This window comes from Scardinius erythrophthalmus (genome assembly GCF_964197995.2).
Source record: "Scardinius erythrophthalmus genome assembly, chromosome: 11".
Lineage (NCBI taxonomy): Eukaryota > Metazoa > Chordata > Actinopteri > Cypriniformes > Leuciscidae > Scardinius > Scardinius erythrophthalmus.
Window position 1 is genome coordinate 3,649,069 of NC_138231.1, and position 21,644 is coordinate 3,670,712.

Sequence of the window (21,644 nt, forward strand, 5' to 3'; positions counted from 1 at the left end):
GTGCCGCGCTGCCAAGATGGCGACTGTCGGCTACGCCCACTTTAGGCTTCAAAAACGGTCTTCAGAAACCTACGGGTGACGTCACGGACACTACGTCCATATTTTTTTACAGTCTATGGGTATAACACACAATGTTAAACAGACCCAGGACCCGAAGTAATAGATTGGGACCCGACCCGGACCGGGATTTAAAATATAGACCTGAACCCGTACGAGTCCCGGGTCCTCCGTGTAGACCTCTTACGAAAAGGTATTTTAATGTACAAAAAGACACACTTTGCCTTTAAATACTAGTAAACATTTCTGTTGAAAATGAATATTGGATTTTAGCAGCGCCCATGCATGCACTGTAAGCCATTTTAGTAAGAAAGCACCTGATAAAAATACAACAAGAATAACGAGACTATATCGTTTTAGTTGTATTTAATACAGTCATACCAATACAAGTAACAAGTTCATACAAAATGAAACAATGGTAATTTAAGGCCAAAAAAACACCAAACATGCAACGTCTACAAATCTTCCACGTGTCCCTCTATGTGCCATTTCCTGAAGCAATTACGTGACGAAACGAAGCACAATGCCACCTTGCAGTGGGAGCAGTATATGGGAGTCTTGACTTTATGTCCTTGTAGTTTGCACATGACACACAACCTCCTCCCATGCGAAGCATCTGAACCGAAATACTCCGGATAGCATTGCTCCGTCTGTGCGGGCGAGGGTGGAGACGACGACTCTGTGCCGGATGGCGAGTACATGTTCGATTCGACAGGGCCGGAAGGCACGTGTACCGACTTTATGGCAAACGGTGTGTTGGACTCTTTGGATGCAGATGTCCAGGGATCTTTGGCAGCAGATGAAGAAGGATTTTTGCCTCGGCCAACACTTGCCAACTCCGACAAAAGTTCTTCCCTGAACAATTTATGGGTGAGAGGGGTCTTTTTCTGAGCTTTCGCCAAATGTTGGTGGAGGATGAAACTGTTGACCACTGCAATGTCGAGAAAATGAAAGAAGAAGGCCTTGTACCAATTTGTGGACTTGTGGAGGACATTATAATACTCTATAAGGCAATCCGAGAGATCAACACCTCCCATATATTTGCTGTAGTCCTTCACAGCAGATGGAACAGGGATCGGACGTGTTTTCCACACACCATCGACACCCTTGGCGTTCCTGGTGACCGTGTCCTCCGTGAAAGCCTTGTGAATTGTTGAACACATGAGGACTTCTCTCATGTCCATCCATTTGACAAACAGAAGAGGACCTTGTCGACACCAGCGGATGGATCCTCTTTCAGATCTTTCGCTTAGGTCGTTGGTCTCCGGTAAACTGGAGGTTTGACGCAAAGTGCCACAAGCGAGAATACCGTTTTGCAACAAATCCAAGAAAAGAGTCGGGGTGGTGTAGAAATTGTCTGTGTATAACCTATAACCTTTGCCGAGGTCTTTGTGATCCAGGAGTCTCATTACCGAATCGTACCCGACGCCTTTACCCGATGACGTAGACGTCTTTCCTTCATACACGAAGAAATTCCAGGTGTACCCGCACGACAAATCGGCAAGAACGATGAGTCTGTAACCCCATTTAGTTGGTTTGTCATTCATACACCGCTTCGCTCCAATCCTAGCGACAATTCTCTCATTCACCGAAATCTCTCTGTTGGGGTGAAAGTGTTTCTTACACGCTGAAAGAACGTCTGTATACAGGGGCTTGATTTTGAGCAGTCTGTCATAACCTGGGGTACCTTTCTTTTTGTTGTTTTTCTCATCTTCCTGAAGATCACAAAGGTGAAGATTCCAGGAGATGGCTTGAAATCTTGCTCGGGACATGATGGATTGTGGGTAGGGGAAATTGTACATTCGCTTTGGCGCCCAGTAGTCAACAATAGTCTTCACTTTCACTAGACCCATGTAGAGTACTAACGCCACATACGAGTAAAACTCGGCTATGGTTAGAGGTACCCAGGTACTTCCTTCTAGCTTCTTTACAGCTTTTGCCCTCTTTTCGGCATTGCTATTGGTGTTTCTGACGATTGTCTTGATGGTAGAGCTGGTGAAAAACAATTGGAACAACTGTAAGGGTGTGTACGTTGGGTCCGTCATGAGCTGCGGACCTGGAGGACACTTAGGGGAGAAATCCGGTAGTACCAGTTCCTCATCCTCGTCGTTGATGTCAAGCCACTTATCTGGCTTACTGTCATTTTCTACTTTCACCCAGGGTGAATCCAAGGTAGATGATGACCTGCCTCTGGCTTGCCTTGGTGAAGTCGTCGCAGCGGGATTTAATCTCTCTCCGGTAGAAGTCCGTTGAGGGATAACTTCAGAGGTAGATGCGGGTTCTGGATTGGGTTCGGAGTTGGTGGAGATTGCGGGCTCCAGACTTGATGTTAGGGTGGGATCAGAGATGGCTATGGGAGTCGAATCAGCAGCCGATGTTAGATAAGCGGGTTCAGAGGTAGGTTCAGGTGTGAGGGTGGGTTTTAAAGCATGCTTACGAGGCCGGCCTCTCCGTCGCGGTAAGGTTGGTGCTGGACAAGGGATGGGTGTGGCTTCAAGAGGGGAACTATTAAGGGTTGTGGAAGTGGCTTCAGGGGCAGGTTTAATGGTGGCTTCAGGGGCAGGTTTAACGGTGGCTTCAGTGGTGGGTGTGGCTTCAGGAGATGATTGGGAAGTGGAAACAGTGAGTTTGCCTCGTGGTGAGGTAGGTGTAGGGGGATTGCATCTCCGTTGTGATTGAGCAGGTGAACTTTCCAGTAGAAGATTCCAATCTTCCCCAGAATCAACACTGTAACACAAAACAAATCCATGATTTGCATGAACTCACACACTACAACAACAACAACAACAACAGTAAACTAGTGTAATGTTTAACACGATAAAGCTGGACATATGAAACAGGGCTCGACATTAACGCTTGTCTGGGATTTTTTGAAGGTCATGTGGATTTTTTGAAGGTGAAAGTGAAAGAGAATTTTACTTTCCCGACTGGAAAAGTGGCCTGATTAAAACTTCAGAGACGAAAAAAACTGGGTCAGCATCGAAATGCGAGAATGATTCTGATTTTATTACATTCAGTGTAAACGGCGATTGATATTTCTGGTAGCAAGATTGCGCTTTTAAAGACTGTCACGATTCCTCGATTAGAGTACTCAATAAAAAAAAATCCTTGCTATTGTGAATTCACAAAGACTGCGATTCAATTAAATAAATATATGGCCTGCCGGTCTAATATGTGCTTTAATTATTTGCATGCATGTAGGTTAGGTGCGTCTCCGTTCACAGTAAATGCTGCTCCACACAAACTGTTTTCATTTACATGCGAGGAGCATCTCAAACTTTATCTATGCAAATGCTACGAGTATAGGTTGTTTATAATGTTCATCCGGGAATGCAATGTGCGCAATTTCATCAGATTTGAAAGGTAAATCATTTATAAACATACACAGGAGAATACATCAATATGTTCCTAATAAGCGAATTGTTCATCGCAATTTCAAAATAAAAGTCCCTCGCTCTGAGTGTTTTGATTTCCACATATTCTTGTTCAAGAAATCACACTGTAGCATTTCTATCGTAAAGAAAAGTCAAAATATTAAAGCTTAAGTAAACATTTGGATTAAATGTTGTTTGGCCAATATTAAACAGGGATTTTATCTGCTGTAAAGTGTAACAACACCAGGCCGTTGGCGCCCTCTGCCGGCATTTGTTAGATAGCCTACATAATGTACACAAGATGATTGTTTATATTATGTATTTTAACAGTGTTGTTCCATATGGTTACTTGCTTTTGATACTTTATTTGAACCAAATATGATTGCCTCATTGTTATTATATATGTATTTTAAGTCATTTTAAAAGCCTTAGGTTTTTAGGTCTATTTTTATTACCACAAAAAATATCTGATTACTCGATAAATCATCAAAATAATCAACCAATTACTCAAATAGCTAAATAATCCTTAGTGAAAGCCCTAGAGAAATCAAAACAAATGAGCGTAACAGCATAAATAAGCTCGCAGAAGAAACATACTGAGGTAAAGATTCAAAAAGTTGAGTTTTTTATTTATTTATAACACGTCATGTTAAGGCAAGCAACATAAAACAACCAAGGGAGCGGTTTTGTCGAATATTATCATGACTGCAACAGTTACATTGATTTTATAGTTGAATAAATAAATATTAAGTCACTTACATTTTAGACACAATATTGACTGTTTTTGTTTCGCAAACGAAAATAGTTTTAAACAAAAGACCACAGCAGAACTATTGCACACTCTCAAAGCCACAGCGGCGATTTGTTACTGAATGATTCAGCATTTTAAATGAATCGGTTGAATGAATAACTCACTCATTAAATGACTTGCCGCCACCTACTGGCGGTTTAGTTTCATGTTTAAAAGTAGCATTGCATTTTTCCAACATCTCTTACAAACATTTAAAACATTAAACTCAAAACATTATGATGTTTTGTGGGGGGCAGACACATAATGAAATTATGCAATGACAAAAAAAACATATCTTGAAACCTTTTTAAACGCAAAAAGATGTTCTGTGTTAATGACCCCTCAGACATTCTGCTGAACCTCCAGAAGAATGCCATCCAGGTTTTGAAAGTCATGAGGATGAGTAAATCATAGTTACATGAAACTACAAAAAAATGCAAGACTTCCTTACTCACTCTTCCTCCCACAGTTCCTCTTCCCTTCCTGAATCACTGATCCCATCACTGTCGTGAAAGACAACATCATGGTCATCATGGTCGTCATGGTCGTGAAAGACAACATCATGGTCACTGTTGACGTCACTGTTGACGTCGCTGTCGACCTGAGGCCGGATGGGTGCAGGATTAGGGTTGGGATCACAGGTGGGTTCATGATTTGGGATGGGTATAGAGGTCAATGGTTCATCAATAGTTGTGGGAATGGGTTGAAAGTTGATTGTAGTGATGATTTGAGAAGTGGTTGCATGATCAGAAGTGGCTATGGGTGCAAGTTCAGGGGTAGTTTTTGAGGTGTGTATAAAGGGTCTGCCTCTCTGTTGTGTCATGGCGGCTGATGGGAATGTGGACGAGAGTCGCTGCATCCTTGCATTCGGTGATTCTGAAAACTCAAGGCTTTCTTCCCGTGAAACTGGCCATTCTTCAGGAGCATCCACACTGCAACACAAACCAAACACACTTCATATGCATGCTCACATCACAATCATAAGTTTGGAGTTAGAACCATTTTTTAATGTTTTTAAAAGAAGTCTCTTATGCTCTCCAAGCCTGCATTTATTTGGTAAAAAATCTTGTGAAATATTATTAAAATTTGGTTTAAAATAATGTCAAATTTATTCCTGCAATGTGAAACTGTGATAAATTTATTTTCAGGATTCCTTGATGTTGAAAATAACAGCATTTATTTGAAATATAAATCTTCTGCAACATTATAATTGTCTTCATTGTCAAGTTAATGCATCCTTGCTGAATTAGGGTTGGGAATTGAAAATTGATTCCAAATCTGGAATCGAATACTTGAGGTCAGGAATCGGATACATTGTTATAAAATAAAAATTTTGATTCCTCATATCGATTCCTCTGTGAGCGTTTCAGTATGACTTTAAACCATTCAAGCGTGAGTCGACTCTGCTGCAATAATGTGTATCAGTATATTGGATCAGAGCAGCTCTTAAAGTGACAGCAGCACTAATACTCCTGCCGCCGTCTCTACATAACACTAATCAAACAACAAAAGACTGAGAAAATTCACTCGTTCTTGACCGAATAACTTTTGTAACTATATTTGTAATGTATATAATTTTTTATAAAGTGCAGTGTTATTTTACATTTGATTACAGTTTCTGTATATCTGAAAATCTTAAAACACTTTTTTTCAATCATATCTCTGCTCAGTTGTATTTATTTGCTGCGATTGCTAACTTTTTTATTGGTTCTTTTTTAATTACTGAGTGTTTACTTGTCTTTAATAATGCTTGAAATTAGTTAGACTAGTTTTTCTATAGTATTTATTTTTAAACCACAGGCAAAAGTAGCTTGTGTAAGTGTTTTTAGCCTGTTAATTGTTGTTCATGATATTCAGCTACGATTAAATGTTTTGCAAAAAGACTAAATGTGAATGAAATTTAAAGCTGCAGTCTGTAGTTTTTCCTCTTTGTCGCCATCTCTGTTCTAAATCTGCAATTGCAGTTATTCGCGGAATTATCAACTTTACATGGGTTTTCCCTCGGCACGGCACAGCGCGGATGAACCCAATGTTTTGAGGAGAGTGTGCGGCTGTCAGTCTCCGCACCGGTGTGGATCCTGGCATTCCCAATCACAAATTCTACTTTTTGGAAGTATGACCAACATAAGAAATTCACCGGAAAATATCGTCTGAACAAGTAAGAGCAACAAGTAACACTTTTGTTCTGACCAACTAAGGGAAAAAAAGCATTGAAGTAAATCACGCTGATAATTAATGTTAACAACATCAGCATTGCGTGACATTTAATGCCCTTCCGATATTTATCCTTGTTTTCGCGTGGGCCGGTTGCAGTCTCTTTTTTTCTGTAGCCACTACAAAGTCTGAAGTCTTTTGCATTTTACAACTGGTGAATCTCCAGTTGTCACTGGTGATTGTTGTTTGAACTTTTCTGGATCCGCCATCAAATTGCTAAGTTTAATTATATCAAGTGCTGTGAGAAAAGGCTATAAATCTCCACCTCCAGCATGCTCACACTCATAGCCTACTAGCCGAGACTCTTCTTTATGTGGACAGATGTGACGTAATGACGCAAAGACATGCTTGAATTCCTCGTGGAAATCCACCAGTACCACTGAATTAAAAACATTATTATAAGGTTACCGTTTTGAGTCGAGCTACGGCAAGCAGAGAGTTTTGAACACTGAGTGGTTATGTACTTGCTCAAAAATTTATTTTGGATAATTTTTAACCCAAAAAAGTTACGGACTGCAGCTTTAAGTTTTTCTGTTTACCTTATTGGAATCGAAATTAGGGATCGATGAGCAGAATTGAAATCGGAATCGTTAAAATTCAAACGATACCCAAACTTATTACCGACTAAAGGTATTATTATTTCTTTCAAAAAAATTACTCAATGACAAAAATTAATTAATAACTGAAATGTGTCAGGGTCCCAAAAACCCAGAAAAAAAATCTCTATTTATGTTTACTCACTTTTCTTCCCATAGTTCCTCTTCCTTCCCCGTCTTGATCTGGCTGGCGTCCCCGTCTAACAGCAGCCCCGTTGATGTGGGCGTACAGATGAGTGTGGCTATCGGTGCCGGATTCGAAGCGGGCGATGAGTTCGGGCTGAGTTTAAAACTGGATGAGGCATTCGGGATGAGTATGGGTGTAGAATTAGGGCTCAGTTTAATGGAGGATGTGGGACTGGAGAGGGTTATAGGAGTGAAATTAGAGCCAAGTGTAAACGTGGGTGTAGAATTAGGGCCGAATTTAATGCCGGATGCAGAATTAGGGATCAATGTGGCAAAAGGAGGAGGTTTAGGGACTATTGTGGCAAACGAGGAGGGTTTAGGAAAGAGTTTGATTTTAGATTTGTCTTTAGGAGGTCTGCCTCTCCGTCGAGGTAAAGAGATAGCTGGGGTGTTTTTAGGTGTGCTGCCCATCACTGGTGCCGTTGGGGAGGGACTCAAAGCAGTTTTAGGTGGTCGTCCTCTTCGTCGCGGTAAGGACGACGAAGGTGAGGAGGATGCGTTTCTCTTTAGTTTTGAACGTATGAGAGGCTCCCATTCTTCTGAAGAATCAATACTGTAACATATAATGAATACAATTAATATGCATGCACTTAGTGATTACAAATTAATTATCAAAGTTATATCACATTAAAGAGGTTCATTGTGCTTTATTGCGCTTTAGGCAACAGAAAACATAAAAACCAGGGGAACAAATCGTAAAAAACTACAGCACTAGCAAGACTTTTTTTTTTGCTATTCTCAACACAGTGGTGTTTCGTTACTGAATGAATCAGTCCATTTGAACGAATCTGAATGAATGATTCAATGACTCACACAATAAGCTTCTTTCCTGAAATGATTACTTACTCATTAACAATGACTTGCCGCTACCTACTGGTGGTTTTAGTTTCACATTTAAAGTATCTTTTCAATTTTAAAATAATTATATATATATAGTCAATGTTTTATTTTTAAAATATCAAAATGTTTAGAAATTTGAAACAAAAAAACGGCCTGTTATGGCCACTTTAATGTTTCCTTTTTATTTAATTTATTAAATAATTATGATGAATATTCATTTATTTGTATTTTTTACTTTTGTATTTTATGTATGGGCTTATTTCTATTAAATTATAATATCGTGCTGGCAGCTGTGTTTATGCCGTTCAAAACGAAAAAGGAAAAAATAAACTATTTCAAAGAGGAATTATGGACTGCTTGTTGATACTAGCCGCCCGATGGTAGAAGTCAAAGCAATGCTTAATGATTTGCTTCTACACTGCCCTTATAAAAGGTAAAAATACAGATAAAAGGTAAAAAGAAATTAAAATTTCAAATAAGTTTAAATAGATGTCACTGCTGCAAACTAACCAGCGCACAGAATATGAAGAAAATCAAAAACTTTAGGAGTCAGCTGTCCATGGCAGACCTAAACCTGCCGAGGTACCAGCACAATTACACACTCAACAAAATATGTCTAATCATTGTTATCGACAGAATCCCAGAAAATGTCGAGATTTCGTTTTCTGACAATATCGCACACCCCTAATCTCTGCACATTTGCTTTACAACTTGCATTTGAACAGGCAAGATGCGCCAATCATTTTCCCAAACTTGTAATGAAGCAACACTTATAAACAGTCAAAAATATTGTCAAAAAAAAAAGAAGCTTTAAGGGCTCCCTTCAGATTTCCACCAAAATAAAAATTTTATTTAACGTTTGAAAATGAATTTAGACTGCCATAAATATTAGTACTGTAATTTTACAGTTGTACTGTGAAAAAAAAAAGTCTAACTCAATTTTATATTTTACACTGAAATATTACAAAAGCAACATTTATTTAGTTACATTTTTTATTTAATAGCAGCACTACTACGACTAAAAATAATAATAATTATTATTATTACTTTATAGTCATAGTGATAGATAAATGACAAAAGATTTGTCCAAATTATGCTGCCCAACAAAACCCTTTTAAATCGGGGTCAAAGATTGGCTGATTAACAATGCTGTAACTACCATCTGACTGCAAAGAGCATCTTTTCTCTTTGACTGCCATTCAAATCCAGAAGTGTATTTTTTTTTGCAGAGATTACGCATGCACAGCTCCCTATTTTTGTTGCATAGCAACAATGTTTTACCAGTGTCAGACCCATCTTAAAAGACTATGATTAATGGAGAAACTGACTGCTTGCTCCATGTACTATAGACCATCTTGGGCAAACATGATCATTGTGCTTCTTCCCAGTGATATGCATAATTTGTCATATCTGCATCTATAAGAAGATATCTGAAAATCACTAAGAATATATCTGAAAATCACATGGCAGATGCAGTTTATATATCGACATATTTCCTATTTTGGCCATTTTCCCAGATGAGAAAAGACAGTTATAATGTAGTGATTAATAAATGTAGCAATAAGGTTAATTTCATATACCTCAGGCAAGTCATGTAGTGTTCACAACATGTTAGTTCACTAGAGAAATGAACTCCTGAGGGGAGCATTTCACTAAATATATGCGCTATATTAGCTTATATATTCATTATATTTACTTTACCTGTTAGTAATGTCTTAATTATTAAATATATATTTAATAAATTTGTCATGAAAACAAGTTATGATAGCAGTAACTGTGTAAATCATTATATTATTTCCAAATAAATTGGAGTAGAAATTGGAGTTCTAATTATATTTAAGCTAATTAATACAAAACCTGGCTTGTGTGCAATTTTGTTTTTTTCATTTGAGTTTTGATTGTTAGCCTATATCTAAAAATAAATAGTATATGATTTTAATAGTTTGTGCTCTGTTAATTGTAATCTTTAATATTACAGTAATGTGCAAGAAAGTGCTCCCAGTAGTTACAGCATTAGCAGAGAGAGATTTTTTTTATCCTTAAGAAATTTTAAATAATAATTGAAATAATTTAAAGAGAGAGACAATTTGTTCGATAAACAACTGTTTAATAAAAAAAAATAAGAAAAAAGGTAACGTTGCTGTAACGTTACCAAACCGTTGTATACCGTTACGCCTCTAATGTAGCGTATTAGTTAATTTCATGGGGTCTGTAACACTATTCTTTACACTATGACTTTATACTTAGGTGTCTTTCAAGCACTGTATTTTTTTCTTTCTAGCTTCAAAAATGCATTCTTTAGTAAGCATTATAACACATTGGTTGCCCTAGAACAGGTAAAAACACTACACGTGACCGTATTACTTACTCTTCTTCCCGCGGTTCCTCCTCCGCCGCCGAATCGTCGAGCTCATCGCTGTCTGACAGAGGCTTGTATCCAACTTCAGTATCGCAATCTTCTATTACACACTCGATTTCATAAAACATTTGCCTTTTCGTTCCGACATCCTCCGGCGATGCCATTTCGAGCAGGAAAAAAAAAGGCGGATGAATCTAGACACAGCCTCAGTGCCTCCGCGGACCGGGTTCCGTTGCTTGCTGCAGAACACGCGCGCAGACTCAGTGAGGTTTCTGCATAGGCCCCGCCCCCCACCACTGCGTAGCGATCTGATTGGACCACAATCGTGAGTGACGTGCCTATGAAAGGCTGAGGTCATCAGTTACGCGACGTGAAAAAAGCAGACCCTACTATTTTGAGGAAAATAATTTTAAGAACCAACACCAAATCTTTATATTTTTCCATGTCAAGTATGCATTATTTTAGTGCAGTCTTGTTTAGTGTAATTATGCTGTTTTGATTCTTGCTTTTGCCCTTTTGTTTGCCTTGACTTGGTGGCTGTGTCATAATGTTCACAATAAACTATTTAAAAAACAACAACAAATGAATAAAATATTCAGATAAATAAAGGTCTTAAATAAAATAAAATGCTCTTATAAAATGCTTTATTTATAAAATAAATAAAGATTGCACTTTATTAGTATGCATTTTTATAACGGTGCATATAAATTAAATTGATGAAATAAAAGTTATTTAATGATGTGTAGTTCACATTTTCACAGCTTTTATTTTTATACACATTAGGCTAAATTTCCTTTCTGGTTTCATATTTTGCTGGTTATGTAGTTTGTAAATTGCACAGTGTTATTGCATATTGTCAATTATTTATTATTACTTGACTGACCTTTCTAGTTTGCACTGCAAAAAAATTATCCTTACTCAGTATTTTTGTCTAAAATATCTAAACATTCTTAAATCAAGATACATTTACTTGAGAAGCAAAATGACGTAAGATATTGAGTCTTGTTTTCTGAAAAATTCTAAATGAAGTGAGTTAAAACACAAACAAATATCCGCCAACGAGGTTACAAAAAATAATCATGTTTTCTCTTTGAATTAAGATAATTTTTCTGACCCCATTGGCAGATATTTGTTCTTGTTTTAAGCATTAACTCACTTCATTTTGATCATGTTTCCCCCCCAGAAAGGATAACTAGATTGAAAAGATAGATATGTGCGCTAGAAAACAAGACAAAAAGGAAGATTTTTTTTCTTTTTCTTTTTTTTTTGCAGTCATATCACACACGTCATACACAAACCAATTCCCTGCTTCTCGTACTTGGTAAAACAAGTCAGCCTTTGTCAGTCAGTCTTACCCTGGGCTGCAGACACAGAAGGCAGATTTTTCCAGAGTTGACAACCTGTCTGATTGAGTCCGTATGTGTGCCGTACAGGTTCTGTTCAAACTCGCCCGACTCGATGAATTTCCCAGCAGCCAGTTCAGATTCGAAGCTCTGTCGTGACACAAAGTTGTACTCTCTTCCGTTGAGCTCATGCGTGCGGGGGTTTCGTGTGGTGTCTGTAACGTGTGCAAAATCACATATAAGATACACAATAGATATGCATGGCAAAATAGTAGGCAGTGCCTAAACAATGTCTGTTTGTATGCATTAATGTATGTAAGTCTTTCTTAAGGAAATGATTGGTTCTGTTCCAAAGCTTAGAAACACAGACAGGATTTTGCAGCTTTATGTGCACGCTTACAATGTGATGAGTTGCTTTCCAAAGTTTGGAATAATTAAGATTTTTATAATGTTTTTGAAAGAAGTGTCTTCTGCTATTTATTTAATCAAAAATACAGTTATAAAAAAATGAAATATTTGTATAGTGTTATAGTGTTTTCTATGTGAATATATAGTAAACTGTAATTTATTCCTGTGATCAAAGCTGTATTTTCAGCATCATTACTCCAGTCTTCAGTGTCACATGATCCTTCAGAAATCACTCTAATATGAGGATTTGATGCTCAAGAAACATTTATGATTATTATTATTATTATTATTATTAAAAATGTTAAAACAGTTGCGCTGCTTCATATTTTTGTGGAAACTGTAATACATTTCTTCAGGATTCTTTAATGAATAGAGAGTTCAAAAGAACAGCATTTATTTGAAATATATGCAGTTTGTAATATTATTTACATTCAATCATTTATCCAAAGCAACCTACAAGCAGGCAAGCGATTCATCATGAAGAGGCAAACAACTCAAGAAGTGCTCAAAATACAAATGTCTTTACTTTCACTTAATACATATTCTTTAACTTAATCTTATTACCTCAAAACTGGGAAAATTGTAGCGGATCACGTATCAACAAGTTGCAAAAACTGTTTTCAACATTGATAATAATCATAAATGTTTCTTGATCATCAGATCATCATATTAGAGTGATTTCTGAAGGATCATGTGACACTGAAGACTGGAGTAATGATGCTGAAAATTCAGCTTTGATCACAGGAATAATATACACTTTACTATATATTTACATAGAAAACAGTTATTTAAAATTTTTACATCTAATAAATCCATCCTTGGTGAGCAGAAGAGACTTTTTAGAAACTTTAAAAAATCTTAATTATGATTACAATTGTACATAAACTTAACAAATCAGTCTCTTATGACATTTAATTTTTGCATAGATGATGCTTATGTAGTTAGTAAACAATTGTGGTTAAGTTTAATGTTAAATAATTTTATGCCAAAGTTCAAGTCAAGTCACCTTCATTTATACAGCGCTTTTAACAATTTAGATTGTTTCAAAGCAGCTTTACAGAGATAATAGGAAATTACAGAAACAGAGATTGTTTAGGCTTTACAGCAGCTCTAGAATAAAGTTATTGTCCAGCTAAAGATAGTTTTGATTGATTCACTTCCGTTGCAAAGATCAGGTTCCAAGTGTTGAAAATTTTGAAAAACTTAATCATCTCTGCGTAAGCTTCACAAACGTGAATCTGTGAAAGCGCTGACGGCGTGCACATGCATATCACGTGTTGCTGTAGAAAAAGTACTTAAAGTTGTAGAAAAGCACAGTCTTACGTGGAACAGCACCGGTGAAGCGGTCCGGCTGTAAGGACAACAGTCTCTGTCTCAGTTCATCGTGTCCGCTGTTCGGTGGACCAACCAGAGCGACGGGACGCTTGCGTTCGGGCGGCTGATGGTACAGTGACACCTCCTCATAGGTCAGGATATCCTCACTGTAATGCTCTGAACAATGACAAATGTTCCTTACTGGCAAGAGTTTGCAAAATATAGATGTCATTAGTCTAGACTAGGGCTATTGAAATCAGCTCAAGATTAAAGGGGTGGCATAATGCCCTTATCACAAGATGTAAAATATGTAAAACGTGAGTGTGTGTGTGAAGTTTTAGCTGAAAATACCCCACAGATATTTTTATATAGCATGTTAAAGTTGTACATTTTTGAGGGTGAGCAAAAACACACCGTTTTGTGTCTGTCCCTTTAAATGCAAATGAGCTGCTGCTCCCGGCACAGGGGGCGGAGCTTCAAAAGCTGCACTCACACACACATGCACTGAAAATGTCAATGTTTATGTGCAAACCGGAGTCAGACAATGATGGAGAGACTCAAGAAGAAGTGACAACATGTAGAAGCAACAGAACATTTCTGAATGGTTAGTTGATGAATTTATGTAGCTTATGTGTAGTTATCTTCTAGTCACTGATTAGCATTTTTGATAATCTATAAATCGTGTTCCGGGGGCGGGGTTTATGTAAATTCTAGGGTTGGTGATGTCACTAACCCGGGAGGAATGTGGTGTAGTCTCTACCAGCCGTTTGTTGTAGTCCTTAAAAAGTGATTTCTTTAAAAGCAAATATCTCCCTTTGCTTTGAACTTTGAGCGTCGTAACTTTGCAGATGTTGTTTATGATCAAACAGCAACATTACACACTAACTAAAGTTAGAAAAGTCAAATCATAATCAACCACCCCTTTAAGTTACAGGACTTAAATCTGATATTTCTCAGAGAAATTCCCAAACAATGAAGGTCCACAATATGATACAAAGGGTAAATGCTGGATACCAAAAGGTAAAGGTAAATGTTCCTTCTCAGTGTGTCTTTTCTTTTGCTTTTTTAATGCAAATTGCAACCAGGGCATGAGAACTGCTTTCATTGTTATTTCATGTTGCCCATCTTTAGTGTGGAGAGGCACGCAAGAAATCACAAAAGAAGAGAAGAAGAAACCTCCCTCCGTGAACAGCCGTCAATTAACCAACAACCTTCCTCAGTCTTTAACCGTTCACACCTCGTTCCATCAGACTCATCAAATACAGTTTCAGCAGAGTTTAACGGGTGGAAATCCCCTATACTTGCACCCAAGCTGTAAATAGGGACTTGATGGTGGGTCATCATTCATTTGCACAAGTAAGCAACCAAAAAAGCACTGAAAAAGAATGGATTTACTTCAAAACAATTGTCACTTTGTAATTATTTGTGAAATTTACTAGCAATTTCTAAGAAATGCCAAAGTAACGCATTGAATTAAACGTGAAACTCTAAAGTAAAAATAATTTTTAACAGTGCAAGGAACAATCAAGGATAAATTCAGATTTCATGACTAAGAATTTAAAAGATAATACTCACCAATATTCTTATTAGGGTTATACAATAGTTTTTTCCGTTGCTTATTGCTTTTCTTAGCACACCAAAGTTTCCCTAAAGAAAGAATAACTATTATCATTGGCGAACTTTCCACATAAGGTTCAGCAGCGACGTCGAAGAATTCCAAGGAGGATGCAAACTCAAAGAAGCATGTACTGTATGTTTATGAGTATATATGAGTTTTAGCAGGGATTTCTGGCAGGGAGACACTGTCCAGCTCACCTTTATACTCCTGATTCCTGTCTGTGATGGTTTTCTTCATGGCTTCTCGGTGCTGCTGGAAGCTCTTCCCTTGAGAGAACACAACATGCCTCTTGTCATAGACAAATGCACCACACACACACACTAGTCATTTTACTATATAGAGAATAACTCCAAATAATCATACAAACATAATGTAACATTTTGATACATGAAAAAAATAGTACAAAGAGAATTCTGTGATTTCAATTTCAAGAGATCATTGAATCATTCGGTGTTATAAAACTATTAAAATTAGATCCATGTTTGTTTTCAGTGTTATATGGTAGGGGGCGCTATTGCTCATCTTCTGAAATAGTCCTGAATCCGCAGATCAAAATAACACAGGCGAAGAAGCCGAAACGAGCAATAGAAGCATTGCTTATGCATATTTGTAAAATAACATGATTATCAAACATTAAGAATGATGGACTTGATCTATCAGATCTGAATCTGATCTGGATGTAATCTTTGACAAAAATGTGATTTTCTCAGCAGCTTTTTGTTGCTTGTAAAGTGTTTAAAGTGTTAATAAAACAAAAAGAATGCATAAAGCTAGAAAATGTTTAAATAAAGCAGAGGCTCTTTTCTTTCTTTTGATAAGTTGCATGTTCAGAATCAGATATTCATACAACAAAATATTCTTGGGGGCCATGAAAGTTTTGTGAAAATTATCAAAAATGCTGGCGCTGGCTGGCAACTTAAAAAAAAAAAACACTAACACTATAGAAGAGCTAATTCTATAGGCCTACAAAAATTTCTAAAACTATAACGGAAGTAAAAAGGAATAAAAACTATATTAATATAAAAAAAACTAATAAAAATGACAAGCACATCAATTCTAAAATCTAAATTGAAATGAAGATTAAAAATATAAAAACCAATTCAAATATTAGTGAATACATAAATAATAATAAAATAATGCTGAAATCAATGAATCTGAGTTTAAACTTAATGACCAATTTATAAGCGCAAAATCACTGCAAATATATGATATGCAGCCTATAAAATAGCCTATATATTTTTTCAATGGATTTATTTATTTATTTGTTATCTCCCATAACTCAGCATGCGCTCTACTTGTTCTAAGCAGACACTAACCAGGAATGAGTCCGGCGAGGGGCTTCTGGTCCTCATGTCCTTCCCTGTACGCCTGCCACCAGTTGGGGTCGTCCTGGCTAGTGACGTGGAGGACGTCCCCCTTTTGGAAGGACAGGCCGAGCTCTCTGCACGGCACATATCGGTCCTCAGATGGGTCATAGCTGAAGTTTGCTTTCACGTGCATCTGTAAAGAAAGAGAATGAGGACGAGAGATGAATGACAACTCTCTGAGTGTTTGGTAATGGATATGAAAATGTTGATATGTTTGGTCTTGGCAGAATAGATCTACTGGTGCTGTTATTGCTGATGTTTTTATTGTTGTTCAAGTAAGAAATGCTGCTGCTCCATATATTATACATGATTTACCACTAGCAGATCTATACAGGTGGAGCCGGGGAAGGTGGAGGGTTTCTGTAAGCGCACTGTAATGCTACAGCAAATGCTGACCAAGTATTTGAAGGTTGATCAGCTCATTGGCTACTGATACAGCAGGAACCAATCAGCTGAGCCCTATAGAGAATAGTGTGATTGAGTTAAGGACCAATCAGGATACTTGAGTCATCATGGTATATTAAATACATTGTATTGCGCAGAATCTGCGCATATCTGGCTTACTTGAACGCGTTTGTTCAATTGCATTAAAGCAAAAGCAATTAACAGAAAAGACATTGTTATTTTCCAACATCCTACATTTTTTGATGTTCCTGTACTGTACTGTATTGATCTGTGAAAAGGATGAGGATTGAAAGAGGAAGGGAGGAGATGGCTGGATGACCGGATTTTGTTTGAACAAGAAATGTATGTATGATATCCAAAAATTATATATATAAAAATGAACTATACATGGTTTCTTTCTTTTCATTTATTTATTTATTTTTGGCTAGTAGAAGTTCTAAATGGCCGGTAACTTTAAAATTTAGAAGCCAAATTGGCCGGTGAGTTAAAAAAAGTTAATTTCAAAACCTGATCACAGATATACTTCATGCATAAGACAATCCCAGAATGCATTGTAACAAGAAGCCCACAATGGTTTCAAACAGAGTCAAAGACAAAAATCCCAGAAGGCCCCTAGAAAAGGCAGCACAGACTCAAAAGAAGGAATGAAGAGATGATGGAGATGAAGTCGTACCACAGCCGGTCTGTCAGGAACTAGTTTGTTTTGAAAGTTTGGGATGAGCAGAAATGTGAGGGACCCATGCATGCTGGACTAGAGACAAAGAAAAAGAAGAAGAAAACATATTAGAATGATTTCTGAAGGATCAAGTGATACTGAAGACACGAGTAATGATGATTTTACAATATATGCACACAGAAAACAGCTATTTTAATATTATTTCACAAGATTTTTTGGTGAGCATAAGAGACTTCTCTCAAACACAGTCCCCAAAACTTTCGAATGGTAGTCAATATCAGCAAATTATTACGGTTAAAGAGTATGAGGCGTTTCAAAAAGTTTAGGATCTGCTAGATCTCACCAGTATGTTGTGAACATCATTAACACTTTTCCCACGAACTGAAACACCGTTGATCTCTAGGATTTCATCTCCTTCACTGAGCAGGTTGCTTTTCTCTGCCGTTCCTCCACTCACCACCCGGCTGATGATGACGCAGTCAAGCTCATTACGAACCGTCACACCCTAAACATATACAGAAACACAATCAAATGTCTATAAACAATCAATGTAACTGATTTCAAAAGTGCAGTTTGAATATAGAATTTAAATGTATAGTTTAAAATCAGAGCAAAAACTGAAACTAGCCTATATAAAAAATAAAATAAAAAAATTAATAAAGAATATATACTGTATATACACGCACACGCACACATTCATTGATGCCATTAGAGACTATAAATGTCAATGAATGTAGATGAATGACTCTTACCAGAGGCATGTCACGAGTTTTCTCCAGGGAAACTAGTTTGGTGGTCTTTTCATCCTGGTCCACATCTTCAATAGTTTCAACATCCGATTCCTGCTCGGCTATACAGTCGTGAGCTTCCATCAGGGCCTGAGGAAGAACCATGAACATCAACACTGGTGAATGGAGATATCGGCCTCGACCCTTTTGACTTGAGCCAGTAAGGAATCATCCAGAACACCCTAGCAGCTGCATAGCAATACTTTAGCAACCACACTGCAACCAACCCTGAACACTTCTGCCATTGAATATATATATATAAAAAAAACTCCCTTCAGCACTTTAGTAATTGCATAGGAACACCTTAGCAACCATCTACCAACTTCACAGAAAACACCCTAGCAACAGTCTAGCAACATAAATTCAACCACCCAGAAAATTAGAGAAACCGCATAGCAACATTTGAAAACACTTGGAGCACCTTAGCATAGCAACACCCTAAAAAAAACACCTACCAACTCAATAGTAAACACTGAAAACACCTTATACACTGTAAACAATTTCTAACCCTCCCAAATCAAAAATTTCAAGTGACCGATAACATCAAAAATTTTCAATTGCCCCAAGTGAAATTCTTGTTGCAATAGTCTGTTAACATTGGCTCAATGAGAAATAATACGTCAGACTAATTGAAAAATGTAGATGTTATCAGTCACTTGAAATTTTTGACTTGGGGATGTAATTTTTTGTACAGTGTAGCCACTACCTAGCAACAGCCTAACAACACTTTTACAAATATACAGAACATCATAGCAACACCCTAGCGACCACCTACCTACTCCCTAGTAAGCACAGAAAACACCTTATAGCAGCTACTTAGCAACAGCCAAGCAACACCCTTGCAACCACCCAGAACACCATAGCATCCACATAACAACATTTTAAAACACTCATAACACATAAGCAAATACATAGCAACACCCTAGCAACCACCTATCAACTCCCTAGCAAGCTAAGAAAACACCCTATAGCAGCTACCTAACAATAGCATAGCAACACCCTAGCAACCACCTATCAATTCCCAAGTAAGCACAGAAAACACCCTATAGCAGCTACCTAACAATAGCATAGCAACACCCTTATAATGACACACAACACTATAGCAACCATATACAAACATTTTATAAACACTCATAAAACCTTAGTAACAGCATAACAACACCCTAGAAACCACATATCAACTCCCCAGTAAGTACAGAAAACACCCTATAGCAGCTACCTAGCGAACAGCTTAGCAACACCCTAGCATCCACCTATCAATTCCCCAGTAAGCACAGAAAACACCCTATAGCAGCTACCTAGCAAACAGCTTAGCAACACCCTAGCAACCACCTATCAATTCCCCAGTAAGCACAGAAAACACCCTATAGCAGCTACCTAGCGAACAGCTTAGCAACACCCTAGCATCCACCTATCAATTCCCTAGTAAGCACAGAAAACACCCTATAGCAGCTACCTAACAATAGCATAGCAACACCCTAGCAACCACCTATCAATTCCCAAGTAAGCACATAAAACACCCTACAGCAGCTACCTAACAATAGCATAGCAACACCCTTATAATGACACACAGCACTATAGCAACCATATAGAAACATTTTATAAACACTCATAAAACCTTAGTAACGGCATAACAACACCCTAGAAACCACATATCAACTCCCCAGTAAGTACAGAAAACACCCTTTAGCAGCTACCTAGCGAACAGCTTAGCAACACCCTAGCATCCACCTATCAATTCCCCAGTAAGCACAGAAAACACCCTATAGCAGCTACCTAGCGAACAGCTTAGCAACACCCTAGCATCCACCTATCAATTCCCTAGTAAGCACAGAAAACACCCTATAGCAGCTACCTAACAATAGCATAGCAACACCCTAGCAACCACCTATCAATTCCCAAGTAAGCACATAAAACACCCTACAGCAGCTACCTAACAATAGCATAGCAACACCCTTATAATGACACACAGCACTATAGCAACCATATAGAAACATTTTATAAACACTCATAAAACCTTAGTAACGGCATAACAACACCCTAGAAACCACATATCAACTCCCCAGTAAGTACAGAAAACACCCTTTAGCAGCTACCTAGCGAACAGCTTAGCAACACCCTAGCATCCACCTATCAATTCCCCAGTAAGCACAGAAAACACCCTATAGCAGCTACCTAGCAAACAGCTTAGCAACACCCTAGCAACCACCTATCAATTCCCTAGTAAGCACAGAAAACACCATATAGCAGCTACCTAGCACTGGCTTAGCAACACCCTTACAACCACCCAGGACAGCATAGCAACCACGTAGAAACATTTTAAAACACTCAGAACACCCTAGCAACACCCTAGAAACCACACAACAACTCCCTAGTAAGCACAGAAAGCACCCTATAGCAGCTACCTAGCCTACAACAGCCTAGCATCACCCTTATAACTACCTAGAGCACCAAAGCATCCACATCGCAACATTTTAAATAACTCAGCTGCATAGCAACACCCTAGCAACCATTCAAAATCCTAGCATCTTGGTGGCAACTTCAGCACCTACTGTCTTGAGAAAATGTAAAAATCAAGTTATGTAGAATATCCACATGCTTATTTAAACAAGCAAACAATCAATCTTCTTTCAAGCTGAGAAGCACTCAAGCAAGTTCCCGCCCATTTCGATTTACCCAAGACTCTGTCTCACATTGAAACCCCCCTGACACAGGATTGCCACTTTACCTCAGTGAAGTTGACAGGCGTACCGCACCTCACAATAATAACCCTTGGCCACATCAGAGTCTCAATGCCAGACTGCCAAACACGATGCACAGCTTAACCTGAACATAAACCCAATCCTCCATAATCTCCACACAGCGCTGTCAATCATCACATCACCTCTTACCTGTAATTTTTCATACAGTAGGAAGAGAGAGACGGACTGCTTTAAATGCCCGCTGTGCGTGTGGTGAGGGAAAGCAGCGTGAGGGCTGGGAAAGGGGTGAATATCTTCTGTTATGCAGGGAGGGTAATAATCTTGTGTCCTGTTCTGTGGCAGGTATCTATTTCTAAGGCCGATAATTGGATCTAACCTGGGGTGTGTACAAATAGACACACAGGGAAGTTGTTTTCATGCCCTTGTTAGCGTTTGATTTGCGCCTGAACATGTTAGACAGCAGATCAGATCTTGATTCTTTGATCAAATGGCTGATTGATAATATAAGCCATTGATAATGTCTGCTTCACTAGTTCTTAAATGGTGGTCTGATGTGGTTTCAGACAGCAATAACAATGCATTGCTCATTGTTAATGTATTAGGCAAC

General features: G+C 38.0%; 2 protein-coding genes across 2 annotated transcripts in view; both read right to left on the reverse strand.

Annotated features, from left to right (window-relative positions):
• The window catches only part of LOC308698178 (protein PALS1-like), a 36,362-nt gene that overhangs the window by 4,469 nt on the left and 10,249 nt on the right, over window positions 1-21,644 (reverse strand). Inside the window, exons 4-11 of the mRNA XM_081378101.1 lie at window positions 18,300-18,425; window positions 17,891-18,052; window positions 17,545-17,622; window positions 16,416-16,599; window positions 15,297-15,365; window positions 15,057-15,128; window positions 13,491-13,658; window positions 11,772-11,974 (exon numbers count right to left, since the gene is read on the reverse strand). Coding sequence (XP_081234227.1) covers window positions 11,772-11,974; window positions 13,491-13,658; window positions 15,057-15,128; window positions 15,297-15,365; window positions 16,416-16,599; window positions 17,545-17,622; window positions 17,891-18,052; window positions 18,300-18,425 — 1,062 coding nt within the window. The remainder of the gene's footprint in view (window positions 1-11,771; window positions 11,975-13,490; window positions 13,659-15,056; window positions 15,129-15,296; window positions 15,366-16,415; window positions 16,600-17,544; window positions 17,623-17,890; window positions 18,053-18,299; window positions 18,426-21,644) is intronic.
• Window positions 397-10,678, reverse strand: LOC308698177 (uncharacterized protein). The gene is made up of 4 exons (XM_081378100.1): window positions 10,426-10,678; window positions 7,177-7,770; window positions 4,677-5,153; window positions 397-2,784 (listed from the first exon to the last, which is right to left on the reverse strand). Exons 1-4 carry the CDS (start codon window positions 10,578-10,580, stop codon window positions 513-515), a joined length of 3,498 nt encoding a protein of 1,165 aa, XP_081234226.1. The 5' UTR covers window positions 10,581-10,678; the 3' UTR covers window positions 397-512.